Raw genomic sequence first — 27,522 nt, 5'->3', positions numbered from 1 at the left:
GAAAGCTTCACAAGAAAGCAGAGAAAAAATCCAAAAGACAAAAGATAGAAAGTTGAAAAGTGATGAGGCCGCCATTCAATTGAGATTTGAAAAAGAATTCTGGGTACATAGTGGCATCCCATTCAATGGTACAGCTGAGAGTGCTTATCAACACAGCTTAAAAATGCGCTCCTCACTAATTTCCGCCCTGAAATAGGCAACTGGGTGAGGAAACATTTGGTGGAAGTGGATGTTGCAAGTGTGACAACAACTATGCAATGGGCCAGACATGCTGAAAAAGTGATCAAAAAAGGCAAAAGTTCTGATGTATTTCATCTAGATAATGATGATGATGAACTAGATGAAGATACAACAGTCTTCTTCCAAGGGTCCCAGCTAGGCAGAGGGAGAGGTAGAGGCCAACAAGGTCGCAGGCCGCCATATAATTCAAAACCCCCAGGGGATTCTGACAACTGTTGGAACTGTGGGAGACGAGGACACTTTGCACGAGAGTGTCGTTTTGCAAAACAATATCAATCAAAGGGTGGAGGAAGGAGCAGAGGAGAAGCCAAATTTTTAGCATGACAAGCTTCCTCCTCTTTGACCGCTTATGCTCATACAGAGAAAGAAAGAATAGATGCCCATATGACAGCAAAACATGTCATTGTCAGATTATTAGAATTTTTTTTAGATGATTAGAAATCCTGTCCATCCAAGAAGTGTGACAATGCTGTTTGTATGCCCAAATTACAAATGACTAGAGCTCAAATTGTGTTACACTAAAGTTAAAATACGCAAATCAAGTGGTAAATAAATGCAACTTGCTTCTAGAAGATAAATAAATAAAATTAGAATGTGCTGTCCTCGTGTGCATGGGAGGGACCAGCTCATGATCGACCACAGGAAATGGCCAGCCTGTGACGAATCATTGGTGCTGGGAACTACCTTTTGCATGCGAGAGCTGTGCATGTGTGTGCGTATATGTTAAAATGATGAACATTGGCTAAAGTTTTAGTATAAAAAAAATTTGCTGGACTGTGGTCTATCCAATTTGCACCGCAGAACAGAAATGATTTTGAAAGATAAAAATGAGAGGAAAAAGAGAGAAATCTGTTTGCAAGCAGAAACTAATCCACACTAGTGCATGTTAAGTGTCGAGCCCACATGAGAAATTCGAAGAAAAAAAATGACAGAACATGCTTTCAGGAATTGGAAGAAGCTAAATTGTGAATTTAAGATTTTGCAATGCTACATTTAATAGGAATAATTGATTGGTTGTGTTATAAGATTATACAAAATTCTAAATGCAAGCTAAATCTGAGAGATTGAGTTCTTCAAATTTAAAAACAAAGAAAAAAATTCAGATTAATTTGCCAGTTGTTTGGTTTAGTTAAGTCTTTTTTGAATTGGTGGATTGTTCTACCAGGAAACCTGAGTTGAAAATGATATATGAATGTTGTGTGGTGAGCTTGGATGAATTGGGACCAATGTGATAGAAAGACTCCTTTTTGGAGACTGCGTGTGAGATGCAAATGAACATTGATGAATGATAGCCTGAATGAAAAGAAATTACAGGTTGAATGGTTGAAGTTGTTGGCGACTACTATGGAAAATTAGTAGAGCGACTTTGATGAAAGAATGATTTTGAGCAGGTTGAATGTTAGAAAGAAACACGTAGCTTTTGGATTGATAATTAACTAGAAAAAAAACAAAAAAAAAACTGGAGAACCAGTAACACATGTAGAAGATGTGTGAACTGAGAAATTGAGAAGCGTTTTGGAAAGAAAGTCAAATTAAATGATGATGGAATCGTATGTAGTAAAGAACACATTCTCCCAAAAAGTTTGTCAAGGTGTGAGGCATGGGCGTTGCCAAGCCTCAAAAGGGGGGGAGTGAGTAGGACAGATAGTGGAAGATAGTAATAATACAACACTTTATGATGAATTTTCGAATACATTTGGTGTTATATTGTGGTAAATTTTTTGTTCTGGTGTAGATAGGTTAGCAACACGAGAGATTTAGAGGTTCAAAAGAAAGACAGTTAAAAGAAAACATTTTTGATTTGGACAATTGCAGGCTAACAGGAACATGAGAACGATAAGAACTACGAGGTGGGATCCAATTTCATTGGGGAGATTGAGAATTCACAGCACCATACTCTAAGTCACATTTTTGAGCAAGCATGACAATAACATGTGAGAGGTCAAGACATACAGATCAGGGCTTGATGTGGAAAGCAGACCTCGATGAGTTGATTTTCAATAATGATACTGAAGACAACATACTGTCCGATTAAATTGGAACTATAGATAAAATGTAGCTCAAAAATAGGATGAGTTGCAGGATTTACGATATAAAAACGAGACCGCTGTTATTAGAAGAATTTGAAGTTTGGTAAACAAACATTACCAGCAAATTGATGGAAGCAGCTACATTTGGAGATAGTCTTACAAGTTTGATGTCCCAGCCTGTCATTCTCAGTGTCAGGGCCCCTGAAACCCAATCCGAGTCTTCGCCTGCAGCCATGAACAACCACAAAATGGTGCCTGGCTCTGAAGCACCTTTGACCTTTGGCGAAGGACAAGAAAAGACTGCTGTTGTGCTTGGAGGAGGACAAGTACACTCCGGAGGAAATACAACATCCTCGGGGACGGAAAAGACAGTGAAAAGCGGAGGAACTCACAATGATGAAAATTGACTCATTTGAACAATGGACTCATTCAAGAGTGATGGATGGGGTCGCTCTGAAGCAACAGCCAAAGAATACCAACGTGAGAGGGTGAAGTGCGGCAAAAAGATATGGACTTGGAGTGTCCGACGACCAAACCGCACTCCTTGCTACGGCGTTCCCAAATTTGGTGGAGCTTGGTTCAAAGTGGAAGGAAGGTTCATTGTGCACTGAGTTTGACAGAACTGAGGAGATTTGATAAATAAATAAATAAAAATTTGAAAAATACGTAGGGCTACAGATTATAATCAGAGATTGAACGGATTTAGATAAAACAAATAGGCTAAAACGGTAGGAAACAAGAGCAAGATCTTATATTTTGGCTCATCAAGCTTAAGACGTAGAGGTCGAGTTATATAAATTTTAGAACAGGACATTTGGCAGTCAGGAGGAAGCTAGGTTGCTCAATGTACCTACTCAATACAATAGTAAGGTTTTTTGCACCACAGTGGAGGTTGGATGGTCAGAAAGTTAGGTACGTTCAATTTTTGACATTCACACAATCATGCATAGGAGCCACACGGCGACAGTTAACAAGACAATGACTGCAATAGGGGCCACCTACGACTGCACCGACATGAAAAAGTAGAAGTGAGAGAGCAGAGTATGGGATTATATGCTAAAACGTCTGCTATACATTTATCAATAGGAGATTCTATCAAGAGAAGCTACATGAGAGATGGATTAGAATCTCTTTGTCTGCGTGGGTGCGTGTGTGTGTGTGTGTGTGTGTGTGTGTGTGTGTGTGTGTGTGTGTGTGTGTGTGTTCACACCCTGTGTGGGTGCGAGCGTGTGAGGAGAAAGAAGGCATGGGTAAGACAATCTCTTTTAAATCAGGAGGCAATAAATGGGAACGCCCCTGTCATAAATAGTTTTTGGTTAAAGGGAATCATTAGGAAGTGTTCAAACTCTTCCCGCAAACATTCCTATTTGCCAGTTAAATGGGCACTACAATTGACTACGAGAGTTGCAAACAACAGATGAAGAGCAGTCCTTGGCAGATTATATGATCAGGACGCTCAAACTGTGTCAAAGACAAATTTACTGCCGCTTGATCTTTCCTCCTCACAGGTCGACAACCCCATCAATCCAGGAGACTGGGTCTACATCGAGGTCATTAAAGGAAGGAACTGGGCCAGCCACGACGGGAGGGACCATTCCAAGTCTTGCTGACTACACATGTTGCACCCAAGGTTGCAGGACCCACAAATGCATTAACGACGACTGCTCTCCAGGAGGAAACTGGATGGGAGCTTTGGACATCACCGCTGTGTGCCAGGATGAGAGAGCCGTTTTCAAGGTGTAAGGGCTCTACTACCAACATGGCTGCACCATCGGACGGGACCTACTTCATTCAGAAGTTCAGAGGCACTGCCTCACCTGCATCCTATGAGTGCACGTGCCTGTTCAGTACGGATCATGGTTTTGTGGTCACAGGAGTTGTCCGATGCTGCCTGCCAACTGGACACGAGTGTGTGCGCCGGTGTGTGTGACAGACCTCACCTACAGACTAGAACATCATCAGCTGACGAAAACACGGGCACATATACAACTTCTTAGACGTGACAGTTGTGATAATGATAATGAGACGTGGATTGCGTAGATGCTGTTCTGTTGAGCATGTATTACGGAAACTTGTTGATTTGACCATCGAAAATGCTTCACAAGTGATGGATACAATGATGTACTGTTTCTGTGTTTTTCTTTTTATTTTTTATTGATAGCATTCTGGTCGCCTGTGGCAACGGGGCCGTGTAAGAATTTTCCTGCTAATAACATCTGGCCAGCAGGTTTTTCGCTTACACAATAAGTTTGATCTGGGGTGTTGAGGTAATGCCTCAATTTCACTGGAAAGTGTTGCTATCATTGTTTGTTGTTTTTATTTTTACTATTCTACTTTCTTCATTATACGTATATATGTTTTTTTTTTCCTTTTCTTGCTTGTCTTTGTTGTTTGGGGTGACATAATCATATGATAAAACAGGAGGGAGATGTTAGGGTTTTCCAGGTTATCTTGATCCTATGATTATGTTGGAATGTAACCTGTAATAATTAAACTCGCCTGTCCTGTCTTAACAAAAGTAGTAGAACAAAGTGCTAAGATCTTTTGAACTGATTGACTAGCTGCAGAGGAAGCAATCAAAGTTGTTCTGTTTCCCACAACATCGTAAAACAGCCCCTGCTCTGATCTTACCAGAGGCCGAGGGTTCACCAAACCTGTCCACTCTCACCCCCACTCTGTTCCTCCTAATAAATATGCCCTTGCAGGAAGGAGACTTTTCAGACTTCATTCGATAATCGCTGTTCAGACAGCGACGAATGGACTCTCCACCTGCAGGTGTCTAAAAGAACTTGCTTGTCTCCTGTTTGGTTCTTGCAAAATAAGTTGGAGTGAGCAAATCTCTAACACCATGGGTTCTGTTCGCGTCGCCTATGCACTCCTGTGTTACCTCACAATCAATGTAAGCACAGTCACCTGCCTCTTGTTACCTGTCTTGTATTTAAACCCTGGCTGTCCCTCACTCCCCTGTCGGATCGTTGATGTCTTCTTGTTTCTTGTCTCCATCTCACGTCTTTCAGTTCTGTTTCTGTTAGCCAGTCTGTCGGTCAGTCCAGTTGTTGGTTTAGTTAGGTCGTTATGTTAGTTTCTCCTCTGTCTGTTTCCCTTCATTCTCCATTCCAATTCCCTTTTCCCTCAAAAAACCCTGGTCCAAGCTGCATTTGGTCGCCCTGCTCCATTCTGATCCGTGACAGGGGGTGCCCAATTCGTACTATGCGGCATCAAACTAATACCAATTGACTATTCGTTTTCTTCTGTTTAAGAACGGTATTCACACTAACACAACAAAGCCATACTCACACCAGATGGGTTGAATTTGATCCAATTTGTTCTCATTGATTCTTTGGGTTCAAAAAAAGAGTTACAGCGCTGGGCTTTTCTTTGACAATGCCCCAATGTAAGATAAAGATGAAAAAGCAGTAAAGAAGTTCTTCAGAGTACTTATATTAAGTCGCGTTGCTTCGTCCACGAAGGTGGGGTCCAGTTCGTCTTTCATAGCCGTTCATTGGCGGCCCTCGTGGTTGTACTTTCACTTTGTTCTTTTCCCCGCTCCTTGGTTTCTTAGTTCTCCAGATGACTCCAGTCCCTGCAGATATGAGACTCACACTTTCCCCATTGGTTCTTCACAACATCAGCTCTTTTTCTTGCCGCTATCAACACCTGTAAGGCGGAGGGCCCTGACGACATCCCAGGTCGAGCGCTGAAGGACTGCACTGGGGAGCTGATGGGTGTCTTCACGGACGTCTTTAACATTTCCCTGCAGCAGGCCATCGTCCCTTCCTGTTTCAAGGCTGCCACCATCATACCTGTGCCGAAGAAACCTGCTCCGTCCTGCTTCAATGACTACTGCCCCGTGGCACTGATGCCCATCATCATGAAGTGCTTGGAGCGGCTTGTCATGGAGCACATCAGATCCATTCTCCCCCCCACCATAGACCCCTTCCAGTTTGCGTACCGAGCCAAACGTCCTCTGAGGATGCCATCTGCTCTGCCCTCCACTCAGCCCTTACCCACCTGCAGAGGAGGGACTCGTATGTGAGATTGCCGTTTGTGGACTTCAGTTGTGCATTCAACACCATTGTGCCACAACGACTCATCTGCAAACTCGACAAGCTGAGCCTCTGCAACTGGCTACTGGACTTCCTCTGTCAGAGCCCTCAGGTGGTACGTGTTGGCGACAAACTCTCCACCAGCATCACGCTGAGCACGGGGGCCCCCCAAGGCTGCATGCTCAGTCCGCTGCTCTTCACCCTGCTGACGCATGACCGCACTGCAACTTCCAGTAGCAACCGGGTGCTGAAATATGCCGACGACACGACTCTGGTGGGTCTCATCACCGAGGGCGACGAGACTCAGTACAGGTCGGAGCTCGACCTTCTGGCCACGTGGTGCAGGGACAACAACCTCCTGCTGAACATCAACAAGACAAAGGAGATTGTTGTTGACTTCTGGAAGGGTCACACCCAACACCTGCCACTGACCATCGATGGTGCTGTGGTGGAGAGAGTGAGCAGCACCAGATTCCTGGGGGTGCACATCAGTGAGGACCTCTCCTGGTCCACCAACACTGCATCACTGGCAAAGAAAGCTCAGCGCTGCCTGTACTTCCTGCGGAAACTCAGGCGAGCAAGTGCTCCTCCGGCCGTCATGACTACATTCTACCGTGGCACCACTGAGAGTGTCCTCTCCAGTTGTATCGCTGTTTGGGGTGGTAGCTGCACTGAATACAACATAAAGGCCCTGCAGCGCATAGTGAACACGGCTGGTAAGATTATTGGTGCTTCACTCCCCGCCCTGAAGGACATTTACACCTCTCATCTCACCCGCAAGGCGACCACAATTGTGAGTGATGTGTGTCACCCCGCTCACTCTTTGTTTGATCTTCTGCCCTCTGGGAAGAGGTACGGGAGCCTGCGCTCTAGCACCACCAGACTCACAAACAGCTTCATACTCCAGGCTGTTAGGATCCTGAACTCTCTCCCCCCCTTCTGCGTAGCGTCCTGTACTTTTGCGCTATATTCTGACTGTCTGCTGTATGCACACTTGCTCTATTTTTGCTCCTATTATTTATTGTTATTTGTTTATTTATTATTTATTCATCACTCTTATTTATTCATTGTTTGTGCATTCTTGTTTTTATTTTTTGTGTTGTTTACTTGTATGTATATTGTGTACTATGTCTTGTTACTGTGGGATAGTGGGAACGTAATTTCGATTTCTTTGTGTGTCTTGGCATGTGAAGAAATTGACAATAAAGCAGACTTTGACTTTTTAATCTTTTGTAACAGTTCTGGCAAACTATTATGTTTTGTTACTAATGTTTTTGCTATTCTTATTCTTATATGAGCATATTGATTTTCTAGCTAACAAGGACCTTGGAACCTAATTTCCACGGTCTGTATTCTTCATTTCAAGTAATCTTTTACATGGCATCCCTGAGTGTTCAGACCGAGACATCTCATTGAGATAAAACAATGCATTTTAAGAAGAAAATGGCCCTGTTAAAGAAGAGTTGCTTTTTAAATAAGGATTTATGCAAAGGGAAACCAGTTCAACATACACTTCTTGTCAGAAACTGGGCAGAATGACCAAGTGAGTCAAATATTTTTATTGACAAAAAAGGAATTGGAGGACTGGTACATTGGCAGGTGCAACAGAGAAGCAGTGCTGACAGAGGGTGGCGACAGGTGCTTGGACGTGGATGGTTGCTTGCGGGAAAAGGACAGGTGGTCGGTGGTTCGCGATGGCCTTCAGTAGGCGACAGAATTCCTTCCAGAACATGAATGCTCCATGGCAATTAAGGGAAAATGCTGTACTGAGATACATAGGAGACCTAAAAAATAAGGTATTCCATCGATCCATCTTCTGAACTGCTCATCTGTAATGTTTGTCTGAATTAATATTAAGATTAATTTATTTTCTGCCAAATAACATAATTAGCATCAGCCTAAAAACTCTTATCAGTTTGCAGCAAATAATTACAGTAAATATTTATATGAAAAAAACCCACCTATAGGACCTGAATATAAAACAATAAATTGAAAAACAGTTACGACAGTTGTTACTGGGCCACTTTTATGTCTCCACACACCAGTTAGGAAACATCAACTTGAAGTATTACGAAGATAATATACCCGCAGTATGTGAAATTATGTTGAGTACAAAAATAAAATGAAATGATGACACGCTAGAGTAATACACTATACAAAGTACGCTGCCAATTCAGCCATTTTGTCTTTTGGCTTTTTTGGGGCGCCACGACGTCCCCTGCCTCGCCCTCGTCCTCGTCTTGTACCTCCACCCCGGTGCATGGGGTGCCTCATGGTTGCGTGTTTAAGCTCCACAAGATCCTGGAAGAGTGAATCGCAGAAAACACAGCCGGTGTGTTGGGTATCACCGGCAGACAGTGGGCTGCGGGCTTTATTGAAGTCTACTGTGACCAGGGAGGCATCACAGGCATTGCAATTCTCTTGAGCAACCTGCGGAAATAAGAAATGTAGGCTTTATTAAGTGTTATGGAATAGCTCACTCACCAATGGGTATATTCTCCCATTTGCACCCAAGTAATTTTTTTTAAACGCCTGCCTTGCGCACTTTCATGGTGAAGCAACTCTTGCATTTAGACCTCTGACAGACATGCGTATCTTGGAAATTTGTGCACAACCACCGAAGAGGTGTGATGTGGGGAAGTCAGCGGGTAGTCCTAATTTCCGGATGGTGGAGTTTTTGAGACGTGGACTCTCTTGCGGGGATTTAAAAGGAAATGATTAGGTAGGTCGATAGGCAGGTTATTGATCCCGGGGTAAACATCAGACACAACAAAAACGATAAAAGACCCTGTCAGCCATAGACGTCTATTAGACATCTGGTCTTGTATAGACCTAATTTAGACATCTAAAATTGGTTTCGGTATAGACCTAAAATAGACGTCTAAATTAAAAACATCAAATATGATCATATTTCAAAATTTTAAACTCTTAACCAGCTTTAAGTTTTATAAATAATGTACAGATGTTTGGATTTGTGTTTAATTGGTTATTTCTGTAACCTGATATAGACGTCTATTTTAGGTTATTTTATAGACCTAAAATAGACGTCTAAATTACGTCTATATATAGACCTAAAATAGACGTCTAAATTAGGTCTACATATAGACCTAAAATAGATGACAAATTTAAATCCATTAAATATTAAATATTAAACCATAAACCAGCTGTAGGTTGTATAAATAATGAACAGAGGTTGCATTGCTTTGTTCTAAACAACCATTAATAATATTATAATATTATTATTATTATTATTATATATTATAATAGGTTGTGTTAAACTTATAATCATATTAATATCTAGTATTGGAGTGCTCGTGTGGATTGGTGGGTGGCGAAGAATGTGCAGGCAAACTGCATGAACTTGTTTTCTTTGAAGTGTTGTGGAATAGGCCCAGACAGGGAGTACCGGACGAGAACACCTCAAGGTCGGTGAGAAACGAGAACAACAGCACGTCTATGTGGTCGGGCTTCGCGGGAAAATCCAACCGCCTGACCTCAGCGATAACACCGACACGGGGAGGAGATGGCCATCGACCAATCATCTCACAATATTTTGCATGCTTTAATATTCATATTGTGTTTCTTTAAAACTGGGCAACCCGGAAGAATGTGTCGTCTTTTGGTGGTCACAAAAACGCACGGGTTTTAGTGTGAGGGACCCGGGACCCAGGCCTGTATTAGTGCGCTTTGTCAGGAATAAACAATTGGTAAATTTGGTCTGATTGATCTACTGGTATTCTCTTTGACAGAACGAACTCGCAAAATTGTTAGGTGTGCCAGTGTGTGGATTAGGACATAGCAATTTATGTGTTAAGTGTTGATCGCAATTTGGAGTCAGATCAATAACTAAAATCCGTAACCTAACAGGCAAAATCACTTCAAAAGTTAAAATTGTCATGTTATTAACAGCAGTTAATGGGTGAATTGTCAAATCAGACATCTTCTTTTTCCCTTTCCCTTTTTCAGACACCAAGCCTGGAGATAAGAGGAGCATCTGTATTAAAAACTGACCGGACTCCACAAGGTACAGATTGATTTTTGATTTATTCTTGATTGTAGAAGTTATCACAACTGTCTTGCGTTATCTTTGGAAATGGATCTGTTATTGGTGGTTTGAATATACTTATGTATGCTTAGCTACTGTCGCGCATATGCAAAAAGTGTATGTTGTAATTGCAATCTTCAATATGGAACTGACTTTCACACTCCGGAAAACATGGGAGATGTCAAAGTGCAAAATAAAACCCAGGTTTACCCTGCACATTTTCATCATTTGGATAACAACTTGTAGAACAAGCAATTTTATCAGTACTATTTTAAAATAATGTGATTGGATATGTACAACAGCCAAATTAATTTGCACCACATTCAAAGGCACAAACAGAATGCCACCATTTTTTTTCAAACAGGGCAAAGTTTATCATTGGAGAAATGTTAATTGCTTCATTCTTCAACAGCAAGGAAGTAAGTGTGAAATGCCCATGACAGGGAAAAGTAAGAGGTTTTTTTTGTAGGCATTAGTCATTTAAAAAGAGGTCATAGCTGCAGTAATTTAAGTGAGTATTGTATTTCTATTCCTCTTTATTCTCAGAGTTTCTGAAGGTCATCGTGGAGCCCCTTCTGGCAATCCCTGGGCTGAGGAACCTCAACTGTCATTCAGAATGTGACACGGAGAGTGGACGGTGCCCATGACTGATCTGGAGACCTTTGACATGATGCCCAAGGAAATAAATGACAAATAGGATGCAAGACTGAATGACTTGAAGCTTAGAATTTGTTAGTCAAAATTTTGGATGTCCCCCCCCCACTCTTGATAGCTTACAAATGGAGCTTTTAGGGTTCTGTTGGTTTAATTGCTGTACTGTCAAAGTTGCTGACTTTTAAGTTACTTTTTTTGCTTGATTTACAAGAAAAAAAGTCCTCAATTCAATTTTGTCTACTCTTAATTCCACTCTTCTTAGACACTGTTCATAATTCCTTGTATACAGATTGCAAAGCAGTCTTGTGTTAGGAGGCCACTTATTTGAAAACCTGCATGTTTCTAAGACCATGGACAGGTATGATTAGTTTGACATTTTTTTTTTCTGTTGTAAACTCTACACAAATGCCAATGACAACGTTCAATATGCGTGCTCGTGTGACTCATGCAGAGGGCCCTCAGGAAGACTGATCTGATAGCACTGGTAAATAAAAATAAAAAAACCCGTCTGCTCGTTCCTGTGCGATTGCTTCATGGTGAAATGTGCAACTGATATGAGATGCATCAAGGAAAAACTATTTTACAGGTAGTCGTGTTTTTTTCCCCATATTCATATTTCTTTTACAGAGTAATCCCAAGGTCTACAATGGGTGGTGCCTGATGTACATCGAGTTCATCTTTGTAGAAGCTGTTGGCGACACGCACAGAGGCCACAGATGATGAAACAAGGACCGCAATTAAAACGGGCTCCAGCGCTGAGTAGCAAAGGGGGCTATCAAAAGCCCACAAGAGAGTGATGTTTATATTGCTGTGTTTCACCGAGCTGGTTGTTTTGTTTGATATGTCCTACATAAAATATGTATATATTTATATTGTAACGTAGAAGTTTTGTTCTTTTAAATAGCCCCCATTTTTTAATACTGTATGTGTATTTTTACATTTTTAAGCATATGATTTAAAAATATTGCACATTTATATTTCTGATGGTTGGATAATGTTTGAATTTTTTTTTTTAATTTTGGTTCAATTAACGTTTTGGTTAATTTTAACATCAAAAGGTGTATCTATATCTGCAGGTAACATGAGTATGACTGTTACTGAAACCTAATTCTGTATTAAACAATGTAAATTTTCACACCTGGACCATCACTAATCAAATGCATTTTCACAACATCCTGGAACTACACAATAGTAAGGATCACACGTTAAATGTATTGAAGAGAACCTCAATGTTGAATAGACGTCTAGATGTTCAAATGATCACTAGCTATTAGCGCGATTAGCGCTAATCGCGCTAATAGCTAATAGCATCATTCGAACGTCAACTCAATAAACATCTAAAAAAAAAAATCACATATATACGTCTAATAAACGTCTATCCCGTAGTCTAAACGACGTCTATGCTATAGACGTCTATTTGTTACACTTTTAGACCATTTTTAGACGTGTTTTAGCCGAGACGTCTGGTTAGAGTATAGACGTCTAATAGACGTCTATTAGACGTCAAAATGCTCGCAGGGGACATGCAATTAAAACACCTTTAAATTGTGGGAGAAATTTCATGATGTCTTCCTTTTAGCAAATACTACAAGCTAAATGTTTGTGACCCACCCACCTCATTTAAAGCCTTTTGTGATTGTGCTGAGAAAAAGTTTAAAATTACCATTACTGTATAAATTTTGCATTTAATACAGGGATATAGAGAATAAAAGATCATTTAAGGACAACATAAGACCATTCATATCTTACCTGCACTCGATGCGCATGTTCAAAGAAATTAACTACAACATTGCATCGATTACAGGACATCTTCCATTTTGGCCCAGAAGTTGGATCCAGCACCAAAACTCCACTGTTACACTCCACACATTGTCCAATCCCCAAAGAGTTGAGAGAGTGCTGGCAGGAAGGATGGGTACATTCATTGCATCCTACATCTAGGAGAATTGGGAAGGACCACAGAAGGTAACATGAATTATGGACAATGTTTCGATTATATAAAACATTATGTAAACAAATATGAAACCTGAAATATTTGTTAATTCTATAAAATCTGAAATAATCCTAATCATGGTAATCAGGCGAGGTGAGAAGCTAGCGGTGAGCGGCAAGGAGCAACATTTCGAGCTAGAGCGGCGGGTGAGCAGAGAGCTCTTGGGATGAGAAAGCCAAGCGGTAACCCGATTCACCAGGCCCCAATAATGGCAACCCCAGGCACCAGTAGCGAAAGGCAGCGGTCGACCCACTGAGTCCAGCACCAGCTGCTAGCACCAAAACATGACACCAAAGCAAACATGAGAACAAAAGCCTGAGGATGACTACATCACATTTACACAGGTAAATGAAACACTCCAACAAAAATAAAAACAAGGTTTTGTTAAAATGATACTGGACTGTATTAGTTAGTTAGGTTGTCCTCAGACGAGCTTCCATAGTAGAAGCTATACATTGCTAATAATGACTGTGGGGCGCAGCTCTTCACAGCATCCCCAATCCAACCCTTAATGCTGAGTGTTAAGCAGGGAGGCATTGGGTTCCATTTTATAGTCTTTTGGTATGACTCAGCCAGGGATCGAACCCACGACCTCCCAGTCTCAGGGCGGACACTCATACCACAAGGCCACTGAGTTGTTCAATGATATATAATATATATTATTGACCAGCTCAGTATAATATATACCGTAATTTTTGGACTATAAGTCACATTTTTTTCCATCGTTTGGGTGGGGGGGCGACTTATACTCAGGAGCGACTTATATGTGAATTTTTTCTCAAATTTTCAAAATTCAAAAATCCATGATGTAGTGAAACCGCGATAAACGAACCGCGATGTAGCAAGGGATTACTGTCATTTGACCTGCAAGTGACGTCAGCAGCGCGGCGGTTGTTTACATAAGGACAAAGGATTCTATCACGGGATGACGAAGATGACGAAGGGCCCCACGTTTGAAGGATTTAATGATTTGGAGTGACACAAGGTTTGAAAAACGTATTTATGTTATAGTTATTTGATATATTTTATTTCGTGTAGCAACTTTACCAAACCCACGTGTTTCCCGGTACTTTGTTAACGCTACAATATAGTTGTATACTAGATCTGTGCGGCGCGCGCGCGCGGCGTTGTTGACATAAAGGACGAGGAATTTGATCGATGGATTTAATGATTAGGAGTGACACAGATGGTTTGATAATATTGTTGTTATATGATAGTTATTTGAAATATACTTTATATATCGTTATATGGGTCTGTGGAATAATTAGAAATGCAACTTACGAGTCCGACGTCAGCGGCGCATACGCGACATTGTTTACATAAAGGACGATCGATGGATTTAATGAATTGGTGTGACACAGATGGTTTGATAAACGTGTTATTTATGTAATACTTATTTGAATAACTCTGTCATCTTACCGGACTCTGCTGTGCATCGGGAGCGGCTAGCGTGCTATCACGCTTATTGTTCATTGATGTTGACTTCTTATGTTATTTTTCCTGTGTTGTTTACTTGTATGTGCGTTGTGAACTCTGTCTTGTCACCCTGGGATAGTGAGAAACGTAATTTCGATCTCTTTGTGTGTCTTGACATGCGGAGGAATTGACAATAAAGGAGACTTTGACTTTGACTTTGAATGTTACTCAGGCCCGTTCTCAGCTCCTCGTTTGTGTATATGTCACGTTAGCATACCGTATCGTTTAGCCTGTTGTTGCTGGTTCATGTCTGTTCTTGGTGTTGGATTTTGACAAATTTGCCCCAAAAGTGCGACTTATACTCCGGTGCAACTTATATATGTTTTTTTTTTCACTGTATTGTGCATTTTATGGCTGGTGCAACTTATACTCCGGTGCGACTTATAGTCCGAAAATTACGGTAATATATAGTATATAATGCACGACTTGATAATATCACAAAGGAACTGCACTTTGTGATAAAAGCCAGTAAACACTTCACACAGAAGAAGGTTGATGACAATAAAATTACAAAAACTAAATCAGATGATAGACAAGAATATGCAAACGGAAATCTATAAGTTGTGTGATAGTCAACTCTTATTAACTGACAAAAGAGATATAACTTGGTGAATGATGGAATTGAAGAGACACCAGGTGAAACATGGGAAGACACTGATGAAAAAGTATTGATTCTTTTTTTTTTTTTTAAACGAAAAACTACAACCTGATGTGGACATCACACAGTTAGACCTAAACCTGAAAGGGCCAGACCCAGGCAAATTGTTATTAAACTTGTTAAAAAGTAAAGATAAAACAAGGATTCTACAAAATGCAAAGTATCTCAAGGGATCAAATATATAGATATACGAGAAAAGAAGGTATTCACGCAAAAAGACCTGATTTCACAAGTGAAAGCAGCATGTGAGAAAGGAGACATTGCCGACTTACGATATGATAAAAGATGTGATTCACCTCCATACAAGCACACCAAAACATTGGACGAATGTTGTCATATAAAAACACATGCTTGTTGTAACTTCTCAAAGCATGACAGGTTTTTTGCCCCAAACACGCACACACGCACGCATATGCGCACGCACACGCACGCACCGGACATGCACACATAGAATGCACACACACGCACGCACGCACGCACGCACGCACGCACGCACGCACGCACGCACGCACGCACGCACGCACGCACGCACGCACGCACGCACGCACGCACGCACGCACACACACACACACACACACACACACACACACACACACACACACACACACACACACACACACACATTTCCATATGGGAGGGTATCGTGAGACTTGGAACCACCTCTTACCAGGTCAAATGCAATAAAACGCAGCACAAGGGAAGTGGAACTTCGAAGGACCTTAGAGAGCCGAGAGCTCCACTTTCCCTTGTTGCGCAACAGGTATTGGTGGCTCAGGTTGGTCTCCTGTCTCTCTCTGGTGCATGCATTGTTACTTAATAGAATAACCCTATCAACACGTATACAATTCCGTGTAGGGAGCCATCGACCCAGAGAAGGACCGCAATTACTTATGGAAATAAAAACAGCAATTCCATAAACTCTACAGACTAAGTAATATAGTATTCTTACTTTTTTTCATGTCTTTGAAAGGCGGGTTGCTGAAGCAATAGGGGCACAGGGAGTAACTTTTGCCTCGGGTGCCAGACGTCCACAGCACGAGCTCAAAGTCATCCAGTGGACAGCGAAGTTCTTTAAATAGCTTGATGGCTCCATTCTGGGGTAGACTATATGTCTCATCACAGTGGGAGCAGTGGAGTCGACTGGGTTTGGCCTGCAAACATGTTAGGCTGATGTAAACAACAATACATTTTATATGTAATGCAATTTAAATTACAAAGAAATTTAGAAGTTCTAGTGCTGTGGCTCTTAACCTTGTTGGAGGTACCGAACCCCACCAGTTTCATACACGCATTCATCAAACCCCTCTTTAGTGAAAAAAAATAAATATTTTTGTCAAATTCCAGACATAGATGTTTTTTACTATTGCACAAAATGAGCCGTGTAGGAACATGACCTTTTTCAAAGAACAAAAACAACACAATGCATGAACTCACAACAAATGACATACCTACAAATCAGCATGACTTCTGCTGTTGCCATTGCGAGACCAATTCAGATATGCGTCATCATGAATTTACACAATAAATCAGGTGTGTCCGCAGTGGAGGCTCTGCCGAAGCCCTACGGTTCGATCGAACCCAGGTTAAGAACTACTGTTCTAGAGAAAATATATATATATCTAAAGTGGTCAGTTACAGCAAACGACTAGATAAGGCAGTGTTTCCCAACCTTTTTTCATCCATGGCACACCTTTTCATTGGAAAAAATCTCGCGGCACACCGCCAACAAAAGTCTGTTAAGCTCCTATATTAAAATCAGTTATATTACAACGAAACACGTAGAGTCCTGTTCCTATATATGTATGGAGAGTTGAATAATTTAATAGAAATAAATACTAAATATTCTTTAAATTGTATTCCTTTTTTTAAAACAGTTTTTTAAAAAGGTTTTAGACGGTGTAAGAAACGTGATTGTGATTAAAATAAAAGAATCAACGTGATTTTGTTTACTGTTTTAGACTAGGTCTATAAATATTGCAACAATAAGAACAAAGTCACTTTTAAAGACGCTCTGCTGTTCTGACAGCAGCTGAGTGGCTATCACAGTCGAGGAGTCTCGACTTGACTGATTATTTTACGTATGTGAAAAATAACCAATCCAGGTTCTCCGGTTGAACTGCATTCTCTGATTTCCATCGGACCACAAACGCACCACAACCGTCATAGTGTCTGTCACTGTTAGCAAAAGCACACAGCAACACACACATAAACTGAATATGTGCCGATGCAGTACAATCATATCGACTCAATATGAAATCTCAAGATTCTCCGATTCTCCACACATGCACAATTAGCAAGTGGCTGACCAGGCCTTGTGCGAACTGACCAGCGGTTTGGCGATCCTGTTTACAATGCGCTCCGTAATTAATATTGGACAGTCCCACGGCACAGCTGAACGTCTCTCACGGCACACCAGTGTGCCGCGGCACACTGGTTGGGAAACACTGAGATAAGGTAAATGAAACAAACATGGGAGCAAGATAAAAAAATGGAGATTAATAAACCAACATTATAATTATTCTATATTTCATATTATTCCAAGTATTAAATACTTTATACAGCGATCTCTCACTGAGCGGAATTTCGTTTTTTTTGCGGGTGGTTTTGGAACGCATTTACCGCAAAAAAACGAAATTCTGCTAAGTGGAAACAGCACCGTAATTTTCACACCATAAGGCGCATGATTATAAGGCACACCCTAATTGAATTTTTTATTTTAGAAATTATTTCATATATAGAGCGCACCGGATTAAAAGGCGCATAAAATAGAAGCTATATACTGCAACAAACTGAGGTTGACTGGGTTGCGGTATGCATCCACTAGCCAATAATCAATGAGCCCTCTTTAAACAATTTCGTTTCTCATACTATCGCCTATAAAATGATCGGAACTAACTAAAGTTCGATCTAACACATTGGTACTGCTTACTTATGTTTCCCTTCCATATCGATCCGTAAATTTACTCGAAACATTAACGGAGCAGCCTATTTTGAAATGAAATAGCCTCGTGCGTATAGCAGCTATCATTATAGCATTAGCCACCCGCAAACTCCCATGAGCCTCAGCTTGCAGACTCCCATGAGCCTCAGCAAAGTGTCGTGTCAGCCCCCTGTAAACAATCACTTTTCTCAAACTCTCTCCCATAAAAGTGATCGGAACCGACTAAAGACTGATTTAACACAATGGCGCTGCTTATATATGATTCCGTTGGTAATTGATGCGTAAAAGTACTCGAAAACATTAACGGAACAACCTATTTTGAAATGAAATAGCCTCGTGGGTACAACAGCTATTCAGTGACGCCCCCTGACCACGGGTGGCGTAATGCTGGGAAGCGATGCGACATTGTAATTTACTAGTCGTACTAAAACGTATTGAAACATATTGGCAGAGTGCTGTGTACAACCAGTATGGATCAACAAATTCATCAATGGATCCATATATATAAAGCGCTCTGCATTATAAGGCGCACTGTGGTTTTTTGAGTAAATTTTATGTTTTTAAGTGCGCCTAATAGAGCGGAAAATACGGTATATACTACATTATTTTGAAATTTAAACACCATTGAGTTGAAATTTCAGCACTGGTTTAGCACGTCCGTCTCACAATTCAGAGGGTGCGGGTTCAATTCCACCTCCGCATATTCTCTCCATGCCTGTTTGGGTTTTCTCCAAGCACTCTGGTTTCCGTCTACATCCCCAAAACATGCATGGCAGGCCGATTGAGAACTCCAAGTTGCCCATGGGTGTGATTGCGAGTGGTTGTTCAGCTCTGTGTGCCCTATGATTGACTGGCAACCAGTTCAGGGTGTCCCCTGCCTGCTGCCCAATGACTGGTGGGATAGGCACCAGCACGTCCGCGACCCTCGTGGGGACAAGTGGTACAGAAAATGGATGGATGGATGTGTTGAAATTTCCAACAGGGTGTTTCTTCTTGGCCAAGAGGGCATAGGTGTATTGCAAGTTAACTAGAAGTATAGTCTATCTTTCAAAGCAATGCAAAGTGTCCGTCAAGAGAATTGCCACACTACACTAACCTGGGGGACATCATGCATTGCGAAAAACAAAAGTGAGTCATGGTTGCACATGAATCTCCTGTTGTACTGATCTCCCTGTGCGTTATGTACTTCGTGGACATTGTCACAGTTCATCAGCCAGCCAAACACATGTATGAACACTTGAGCCAGGATTCAGAGCGTCTCGCTCCCTTTATTTCTATTCAGTGTTAAACACAACGAGTGAAACTGCAAGTGAAACAACAAACACTTAGTTTCTTCTATGAGTATTCTTTTTATCTTATAAACAATAATAAAGTTATCCAATAAAACAATGATAACTTACAGCCGTTGATTACGTGAGCATAAGGAGAGGAGAAAGATTCGCATGACGCGAGTCACGCTAACGGCTCTCAACTCATCAGTTGTCAAGTCACTTCAACAGAAACATGCGCAGTTTCCGGTGCATTTCAAAATACATTTCCGGTTTGCTTCCGAACGACAAATAACCATTGTGTATGCTTCTTTACATAGAAAACATTTCTTACATCATGAAAACAATTCTGAGGGCAGAACACCTGTTGTGTTGGGGTCCAATACACAATATTAAAGTTTTTTAAACCCTCCCCAATACTTTGACACTATATTAACCTTTACCTTTCCCTTAATAATCATTACCACGTTGTTCTGTGCATGCATTGTACCTTTACAGTCAATAAAAGAAAAAACGTGATATTGTCACGTGTCGCGACTCCTTCTGGACTAGTTGGTGCTTTTTCCCTCGCGCGTGACTGGATGCCGCCTCCTGCACTTGAACTCAGTCACGTCCGCAGTGAAGCACATTGCTCAGAAGCACACGCCGCGCTATCAGCATGCATTTAAAGACGGTTCTCCTATCAATTATGAAGCCGCGAAGTAGCACATTCACGAAAGATGAAGAGTGAAATGCGAGGGCCCCTCCGCGAGTCGTCACCTTATCGTGGTGGAGGGGTTTGCGTGCCCCTATGATCCTAGGAGCCATGTTGTCGGGGGCTTCATGCCCCTGATAGGGTCACCCATGGCAAACGGGTCCTAGGTGAGGGGCCAGACAAAGCACGGCTCACAAGCCCCTTATGATGAGTAATATAAATGGACTTAGTTTTCCCTCGCCCGGACGCGGGTCACCGGGGCCTCCCTCTGGAGCCAGGCCTGGAGGCGGGGCTCGAAGGCGAGCGTCTGGTGGCCGGGCCTTCGCCCATGGGGCCCGGCCGGGCATAGCCCGAAATGGAAACGTGGGTCCCCCTTCCCATGGGCTCACCACCTGTGGGAGGGGCCGAAGGGGTCGGGTGCAATGTGAGCTGGGCGGCAGCCAAAGGCGGGGACCTTGGCGGTCTGATCCCCGGCTGCAGAAGCTGGCTCTTGGGACATGGAATGTCACCTCTCTGGCTGGAAAGGAGCCCGAGCTGGTGTGTGAGGCAGAAAGATTCCGACTAGATATAGTCGGACTAGCCTCCACACACAGTTTGGGTTCCGGTACAAGCCCTCTCGAGAGGGGCTGGACTCTCTTCCACTCTGGAGTTGCCCACGGTGAGAGGCGTCGAGCAGGTGTGGGTATACTTATTGCCCCCCGGCTGGGCGCCTGCACATTGGGGTTCACCCCGGTGAACGAGAGGGTAGCCTCCCTCCGCCTTCGGGTGGGGGGACGGGTCCTGACTGTTGTTTGTGTCTATGCACCAAACAGCAGCTCAGAGTACCCACCCTTCTTGGGGTCCCTGGAGGAAGTGCTGGAGAGCGCTCCTTCTGGGGACTCTATCGTTCTACTGGGTGACTTCAATGCTCACGTGGGCAATGACAGTGAGACCTGGAAGGGCGTGATTGGGAGGAACGGCCCCCCTGATCTGAACCCGAGCGGTGTTCTATTGTTGGACTTCTGTGCTCGACACGGATTTTCAATAATGAACACCATGTTCAAACATAAGGGTGTCCATGTGTGCACTTGGCACCAGGACACCCTAGGCCGCAGTTCGATGATCGACTTTGTAGTCGTGTCATCGGATTTGCGGCCGCATGTTTTGGACACTCGGGTGAAGAGAGGGGCGGAGCTGTCAACTGATCACCACCTGGTGGTGGGTTGGCTCCGATGGTGGGGGAAGATGCCGGTCCGACCTGGCAGACCCAAACGCTCTGTGAGGGTCTGCTGGGAACGTCTGGCAGAATCTCCTGTCAGGAAGAGCTTCAACTCCCACCTCCGGCAGAGCTTTTCCCACGTCCCGGGGGAGGCGGGGGACATTGAGTCTGAGTGGACCATGTTCCGCGCCTCCATTGTTGAGGCGGCCGACCGGAGCTGTGGCCGTAAGGTCGTTGGTGCCTGTCGTGGCGGCAACCCCCGAACCCGCTGGTGGACACCGGCGGTAAGGGATGCCGTCAAGCTGAAGAAGGAGTCCTATCGGGCCGTTTTGGCCTGCGGGACTCCGGAGGCAGCTGACAGGTACCGGATGGCCAAGCGGAACGCGGCTTCGGCGGTCGCTGAGGCAAAAACCCGGGCGTGGGAGGAGTTCGGTGAGGCCATGGAGAATGACTTTCGGACGGCTTCGAGGAAATTCTGGTCCACCATCCGGCGTCTCAGGAGGGGGAAGCAGTGCAACGTCAACACTGTTTACAGTGGGGATGGCGTGCTGCTGACCTCGACTCGGGACGTCGTGAGTCGGTGGGGAGAATACTTCGAAGACCTCCTCAATTCCACCTACACGCCTTCCATCGAGGAAGCAGGGCCTAGAGACTCTGAGGCGGATTCTCCAATCTCTGGGGTCGAAGTCACTGAGGTAGTTAAAAAACTCCTCGGTGGCAAGGCCCCGGGGGTGGATGAGATCCGCCCAGAGTTCTTAAAGGCTCTGGATGTTGTGGGGCTGTCATGGCTGACACGCCTCTACAACGTTGCGTGGACATCGGGGACAGTGCCTCTGGATTGGCAGACTGGGGTGGTGGTTCCCCTCTTTAAGAAGGGGGACCGGAGGGTGTGTTCCAATTACAGGGGAATCACACTCCTCAGCCTCCCTGGTAAGGTCTATTCAGGGGTGCTGGAGAGGAGGGTCCGTCGGGAGGTCGAACCTCGGATTCAGGAGGAGCAATGTGGCTTTCGTCCTGGCCGTGGAACAGTGGACCAGCTCTACACCCTCGGCAGGATCCTCGAGGGTGCATGGGAGTTTGCCCAACCAGTCCACATGTGTTTTGTGGACTTGGAGAAGGCGTTCGACCGTGTCCCTCGGGAGGTTCTGTGGAGGGTGCTTCGGGAGTACGGGGTGCCGAGCCAACTGATAAGGGCGGTTCGGTCCCTGTATCACCGATGCCAGAGTCTGGTCCGCATTTCCGGCAGTAAGTCGGATTCGTTCCCAGTGAGGGTTGGACTCCGCCAAGGCTGCCCTTTGTCACCGATTCTGTTCATAATTTTTATGGACAGAATTTCTAGGCGCAGCCGAGGCGTTGAGGGGGTCCGGTTTGGGGACCTCAGCATCGCGTCTCTGCTTTTTGCAGATGACGTGGTGCTGTTGGCTTCTTCAGGCCGTGATCTCCAGCTCTCGCTGGAACGGTTCGCAGCCGAGTGTGAAGCGGTCGGGATGAGGGTCAGCACCTCCAAATCCGAGTCCATGGTCCTCGATCGGAAAAGGGTGGAATGCCCTCTCCGGATCGGGGATGAGATCCTGCCCCAAGTGGAGGAGTTCAAGTATCTTGGAGTCTTGTTCACGAGTGAGGGGAGGATGGAGCGTGAGATCGACAGGCGGATCGGTGCAGCGTCGGCAGTAATGCGGACCCTGTACCGGTCCGTTGTGGTGAAGAGAGAGCTGAGCCAAAAGGCAAAGCTCTCAATTTACCGGTCGATTTACGCTCCTACCCTCACCTATGGTCACGAGCTATGGGTCGTGACCGAAAGAACGAGATCTCGGATACAAGCGGCCGAAATGAGTTTTCTCCGCAGGATGTCCGGGCTCTCCCTTAGAGATAGGGTGAGAAGCTCGGTCATCCGGGAGAGACTCGGAGTAGAGTCGCTACTCCTCCACGTTGAGAGGAGCCAGATGAGGTGGCTCGGGCATCTTATCAGGATGCCTCCTGGACGCCTCCCTGGGGAGGTGTTCCGGGCATGTCCCACCGGTAGGAGACCCCGGGGACGACCCAGGACGCGCTGGAGAGACTATGTCTCTCAGCTGGCCTGGGAACGCCTTGGGATCCCCCGGGATGAGCTGGATGAAGTGGCTGGGGAGAGGGAAGTCTGGGAGTCCCTCCTGAAGCTGTTGCCCCCGCGACCCGACCCCGGATAAGCGGAAGAAGATGGATGGATGGATGGATGGATGAAATGCGAGGGATCACTGTACTACAAAAATTATATATACACGCACACACGCACGCACGCATGTACATTCTATTATGTGCTTTCTAAGCTGTGGAGCCAAGGAGTATTTTGTGTAGGAACGTCTTACTAAGAAGGTATGGTATTTTTTTTAAATTAAACACAGTGGTTTGCTTTTTACCTGGAGTCTACTACGATAAAAGTGACAGCATCCTGTTGGCCCTGACCATACAAAGTCAAAGTCAAAGTCAGCTTTATTGTCAATTTCTCCACATGCCAAAGACACACAAAGAAACCGAAATTTCGTTCCCCCCTATCCCACGGTGACGAGACATGGCTCACAACAGACAAACAAGTAAACAAGTATAACAAAAGTGTGCTGAATAAATAATGAATAAATAACACAACAATAAATAAATAAATAAGAGGAGCAGAAAAAAAAGGAGCAAGTGCGCGTACAGCAGACATTCCCGAAAATAGCGCAACAGTGCCGCACGCTACGCAGAAGGGGGTAGCGAGTTCAGGGCCCTAACAGCCTGGAGAAAGAAGCTGTTGGCGAGTCTGGTGGTGCGGGAGCGCAGGCTCCTGTACCTCTTCCCAGAGGGCAGAAGGTCAAACAAAGAGTGAGCCGGGTGACTCACATCTCTGGCAATCGAGGTTGCCTTGAGGGCGAGATGGGAGGTGTAAATGTCTTTCAGGGAGGGGAGCGAAGCACCAATAATCTTACCAGCCGTATTCACTATGCGCTGCAGGGCCTTCAAGTTCTGTTCAGTGCAGTTACCACCCCAGACAGCGATGCAACTGGTGAGGACGCTCTCAATGGTGCCACGGTAGAATGTAGAATGTATAAACGTCACTATTACAAAATGCTGAAAGAAAATAATCTATCCCCCTTGACAAATATTAAAATCTTTTAATTTGGTATTGGCAATAATTGTTTGATTTGTTTGGTCACCCTGCCTCAAATAAGTAAATGATGACTCATTGCCAGTCCCCCATGTCTTTCATTTGGCTTAGGCTTTTAAGGTACTTGACAGTGAATAAAAATGATAATTCACTACGGACATGTCACAGCCGGTTAATGACGATTAAAGCTACTTTAAATTCAGACGCAAGTGGCACAGAATTAATCTTCAATCAGGTCAAGGACGCAAATTGAGTACTGTAATCTTAGCTGTGAGTCATTTCAAAATACCGTATTTTCCGGAGCACAAGTTGCTCCGGAGTACAAGTCGCACCAGCCATAAAATGCATAATAAAGAAGAAAAAAACATATATAGTTAAGTCGCACCGGAGTGCAAAATACAAAACCAAGAACAGACATGAATAGGCAAGAATAGGCTAATCACTTCACTGGTTTCTTTTATATCAAACAAATTGTTTTAGGTTATTCACCTGACATGTTTCGGCGGTTTCTTCCGCCTTCATCAGAGTGTCACAGATGTGATGGTGACGCGTCTTTATCAGCTGATGGATGAAGGCGCGGCTCACCTGTCAGATTTGACAGGTGAGCCACGCCCTCTGCTGTCCATTCACCTCTCCAGAATGCTGTTCCAGGTTTGAGAGAGCATATAGGCTCCCTCATCCCTGTTGATGGTTCTCGGGCCCCGCTTGCGGATCTCGATAGCCTCCCTGATCCAACGCTGATGTTTATTTTCTTCAGTGCGGATGACTCTGGCCTTCTCCCAGTCCATGATGTGGTTTTCTCTTTTACAGTGATTGGTTATGGCTGACTTGTAGTGCTCCTGTTCTGCTTGTAGTTTTATTGCTCTTGTTTGTCTTGTTGCCGTCTCCTTCTCACACTCCTTCTTGTGTTCTATTTTTCTTGTTATGAAGTTTCTCCCTGTCTCTCCAATGTATGATTTATTGCATGATTTGCATGGAATTTCGTATATGGAATTGCATTTGTTATCCGGGTTGACTTTGTCTTTTGGGTGGACCAGTATTTGACGGAGTGTTGTATGTGGTTTGATAGGTGTGGTTATGTTGTGTTTATTCATGGCTCTTTTGATGCGTTCCGTAATTCCTCTCACATACGGCAAAATCACCATTCCGCTGGGTTCTTGTTTCCGTGTTTGTTTCTTTCTTTTCCCCCGTGTTTTGTATCCTTTGTTTTTTACCTGTTCTGCACCTTTGGTTATTGCCCATTGTGGATACTGACATTTTTTAAGTGCCTGTTGTATGTATTGTTCTTCCTGTGCTACGTCCTCCGGATCCGTGATTATTGTTGTGCGTTCGTATAGTGTTCTGACAACTGACAGTTTATGTATAGTGGGATGTTCTGATGTCCAGAGGAGGTATTGGTCGGTGTGTGTGGGTTTTCTGTGTACTTTTATTTTTATGTCTCCGTTGTCTGTATGGTGTATGTTGATGTCTAGAAAGGCTATGGCTTGGTCTGTTTCTTCTTCATGGGTGAATTTAATGTTACCGGTGGTGTCTATGGTGTTGAGATGGTCTGTGAGGTGTTGTGTATGTCCTGTTTTTGTTTTTTCTAGAATGTCATCGACGTAGCGTCTCCATAACGTGGGTTTGTATGTGTCCGGAGCTGTTAAGAGTGCCTTTTGTTCCAGATCTTCCATAAAAAAATTGCACATGATGGCAGAAAGAGGGTCTCCCATGGGGAATCCCTCTTTTTGCCTGTAAATTGTGTTTCTGTATTGAAAGTATGTGGAGGTGGCGATGAAGTGGAGTAGTTGGGTGATGTCCTGTGCTGTTAGGTTTGTGCGTTTCTTAAGTGTCCTGTCTGCTGATAGTCTGTCATGTACTATGTGTATGGTGGCATGTGTGGGTGTTTTTGTGAAGAGTGAAATGACGTCGTGTGATATGAGCATTTCATGTTTCTGTACCTTTACGTGTGTGAGTTCTGTAGCGAGCTGTTTCCAGTTTTTGCAGTGTCGATCCGTGAGTCCTAGTAGTGGTTTTATTATTTCTGTGAGTGCTTTTGAAAGGTTGTATGTGACTGACCCTATGCTGTCTACGATGGGGCGGAGAGGTGTACCTGGTTTATGAATTTTTGGTGTGCCATAGATTCTGGGGATGATGTTTGCTGTGGGTATTAAGTGATTGTATGCCTGTTTGTTTATTTTATTTTCAATGAGTAGTGGTTTGAGTAATGCTTTGAGTTTGTTTTTCTTGTCTTCTGTTGGGTCTTTTTGTACTACTTCGTAAGTGTCATCCTGTAGTAACTGTTGCATTGATTCTTCGTAAGTGTCTGTGTCCATAATTACTGTTGTTCTACCTTTGTCCGCTGGGAGGATTGTAATGTCTTTATTTTTTGTTAGTGTGATCATTGCGTTTATTTCCTGTTTTGTAATGTTACTGGGTGGTGATTTAGCCGTTTTTAAAATACCTGCAACTTCATTGCGTAGTGCTGCTTTTTGTCCCGGGTTATGTATTTTTTCGCATGCTAACTCCGTGGCTAAAATGAAATCATCGACGGGTATGTTTTTGGGTGTGATTGCGTAGTTGAGTCCTTTTGCTAGTATGCTGCGTTCTGCCTGGGTGAGTTTGTGGCGTGACATATTGTGAATCCATTTATCGTTGATATGTGTGTCGTCCGGTTGTGCCTTCTTTTGTGCGATGAGTCTGTCCAATTTCCCGATGTGTCGCTTTTTTGTGGCAGCGAATTCCTGTTCGTGTATATTATCTAAATGTCCGTGTAGTGTTGTTTCTGTGTTGTTATCCAGGGCATACCGGTGTTTGAATTGTTCCGTCAGCCGCTGTAGTTTATCGTTGATGTTGTTGAGTTTGTTGGTTGTGCAGCGTATCCGTTCTTTGACCAGAGTCATCCGCACTCTTCTGATAATCCTTTCCGCATTCCTGGTCGGGATTGGGTTCTTGATCGTCAGGCTGGCCGGCGTTACCTCTTCGTCTCGGCAGCGTAGATTGAACCTCAGGTGGTTTCTGTAGCGGGCTCGTTTTTTCGTCAGTTTTTCGAGGAGGCGAAATTCCTTGACGCAGTTCTCTCCATAACTTCTTCGTAATAATTGTACTAAGTTCATTTTGTTTTTCCTCATTTAATCACTTCACTGGTTTCTTTTATATCACTCTGATGAAGGCGGAAG

At 43.8% G+C, this 27,522-nt stretch overlaps 1 protein-coding gene across 1 annotated transcript in view; it reads right to left on the bottom strand.

Moving 5' to 3' along the window:
• Nucleotides 1–7,860: 7,860 nt before the first annotated feature.
• The window catches only part of LOC125994743 (DNA topoisomerase 3-beta-1), a 136,716-nt gene continuing 117,054 nt past the window's right edge, over nt 7,861–27,522 (bottom strand). The window contains exons 16-18 of the mRNA XM_049764222.1: nt 16,092–16,293; nt 12,765–12,952; nt 7,861–8,746 (exon numbers count right to left, since the gene is read on the bottom strand). Coding sequence (XP_049620179.1) covers nt 8,468–8,746; nt 12,765–12,952; nt 16,092–16,293 — 669 coding nt within the window. The 3' untranslated portion in view covers nt 7,861–8,467. The remainder of the gene's footprint in view (nt 8,747–12,764; nt 12,953–16,091; nt 16,294–27,522) is intronic.

This window comes from Syngnathus scovelli, chromosome 3 (genome assembly GCF_024217435.2).
Source record: "Syngnathus scovelli strain Florida chromosome 3, RoL_Ssco_1.2, whole genome shotgun sequence".
NCBI lineage: Eukaryota > Metazoa > Chordata > Actinopteri > Syngnathiformes > Syngnathidae > Syngnathus > Syngnathus scovelli.
Note: the sequence above shows the minus strand (reverse complement) of the source record. Positions and strands in the feature narration are given on the sequence as shown.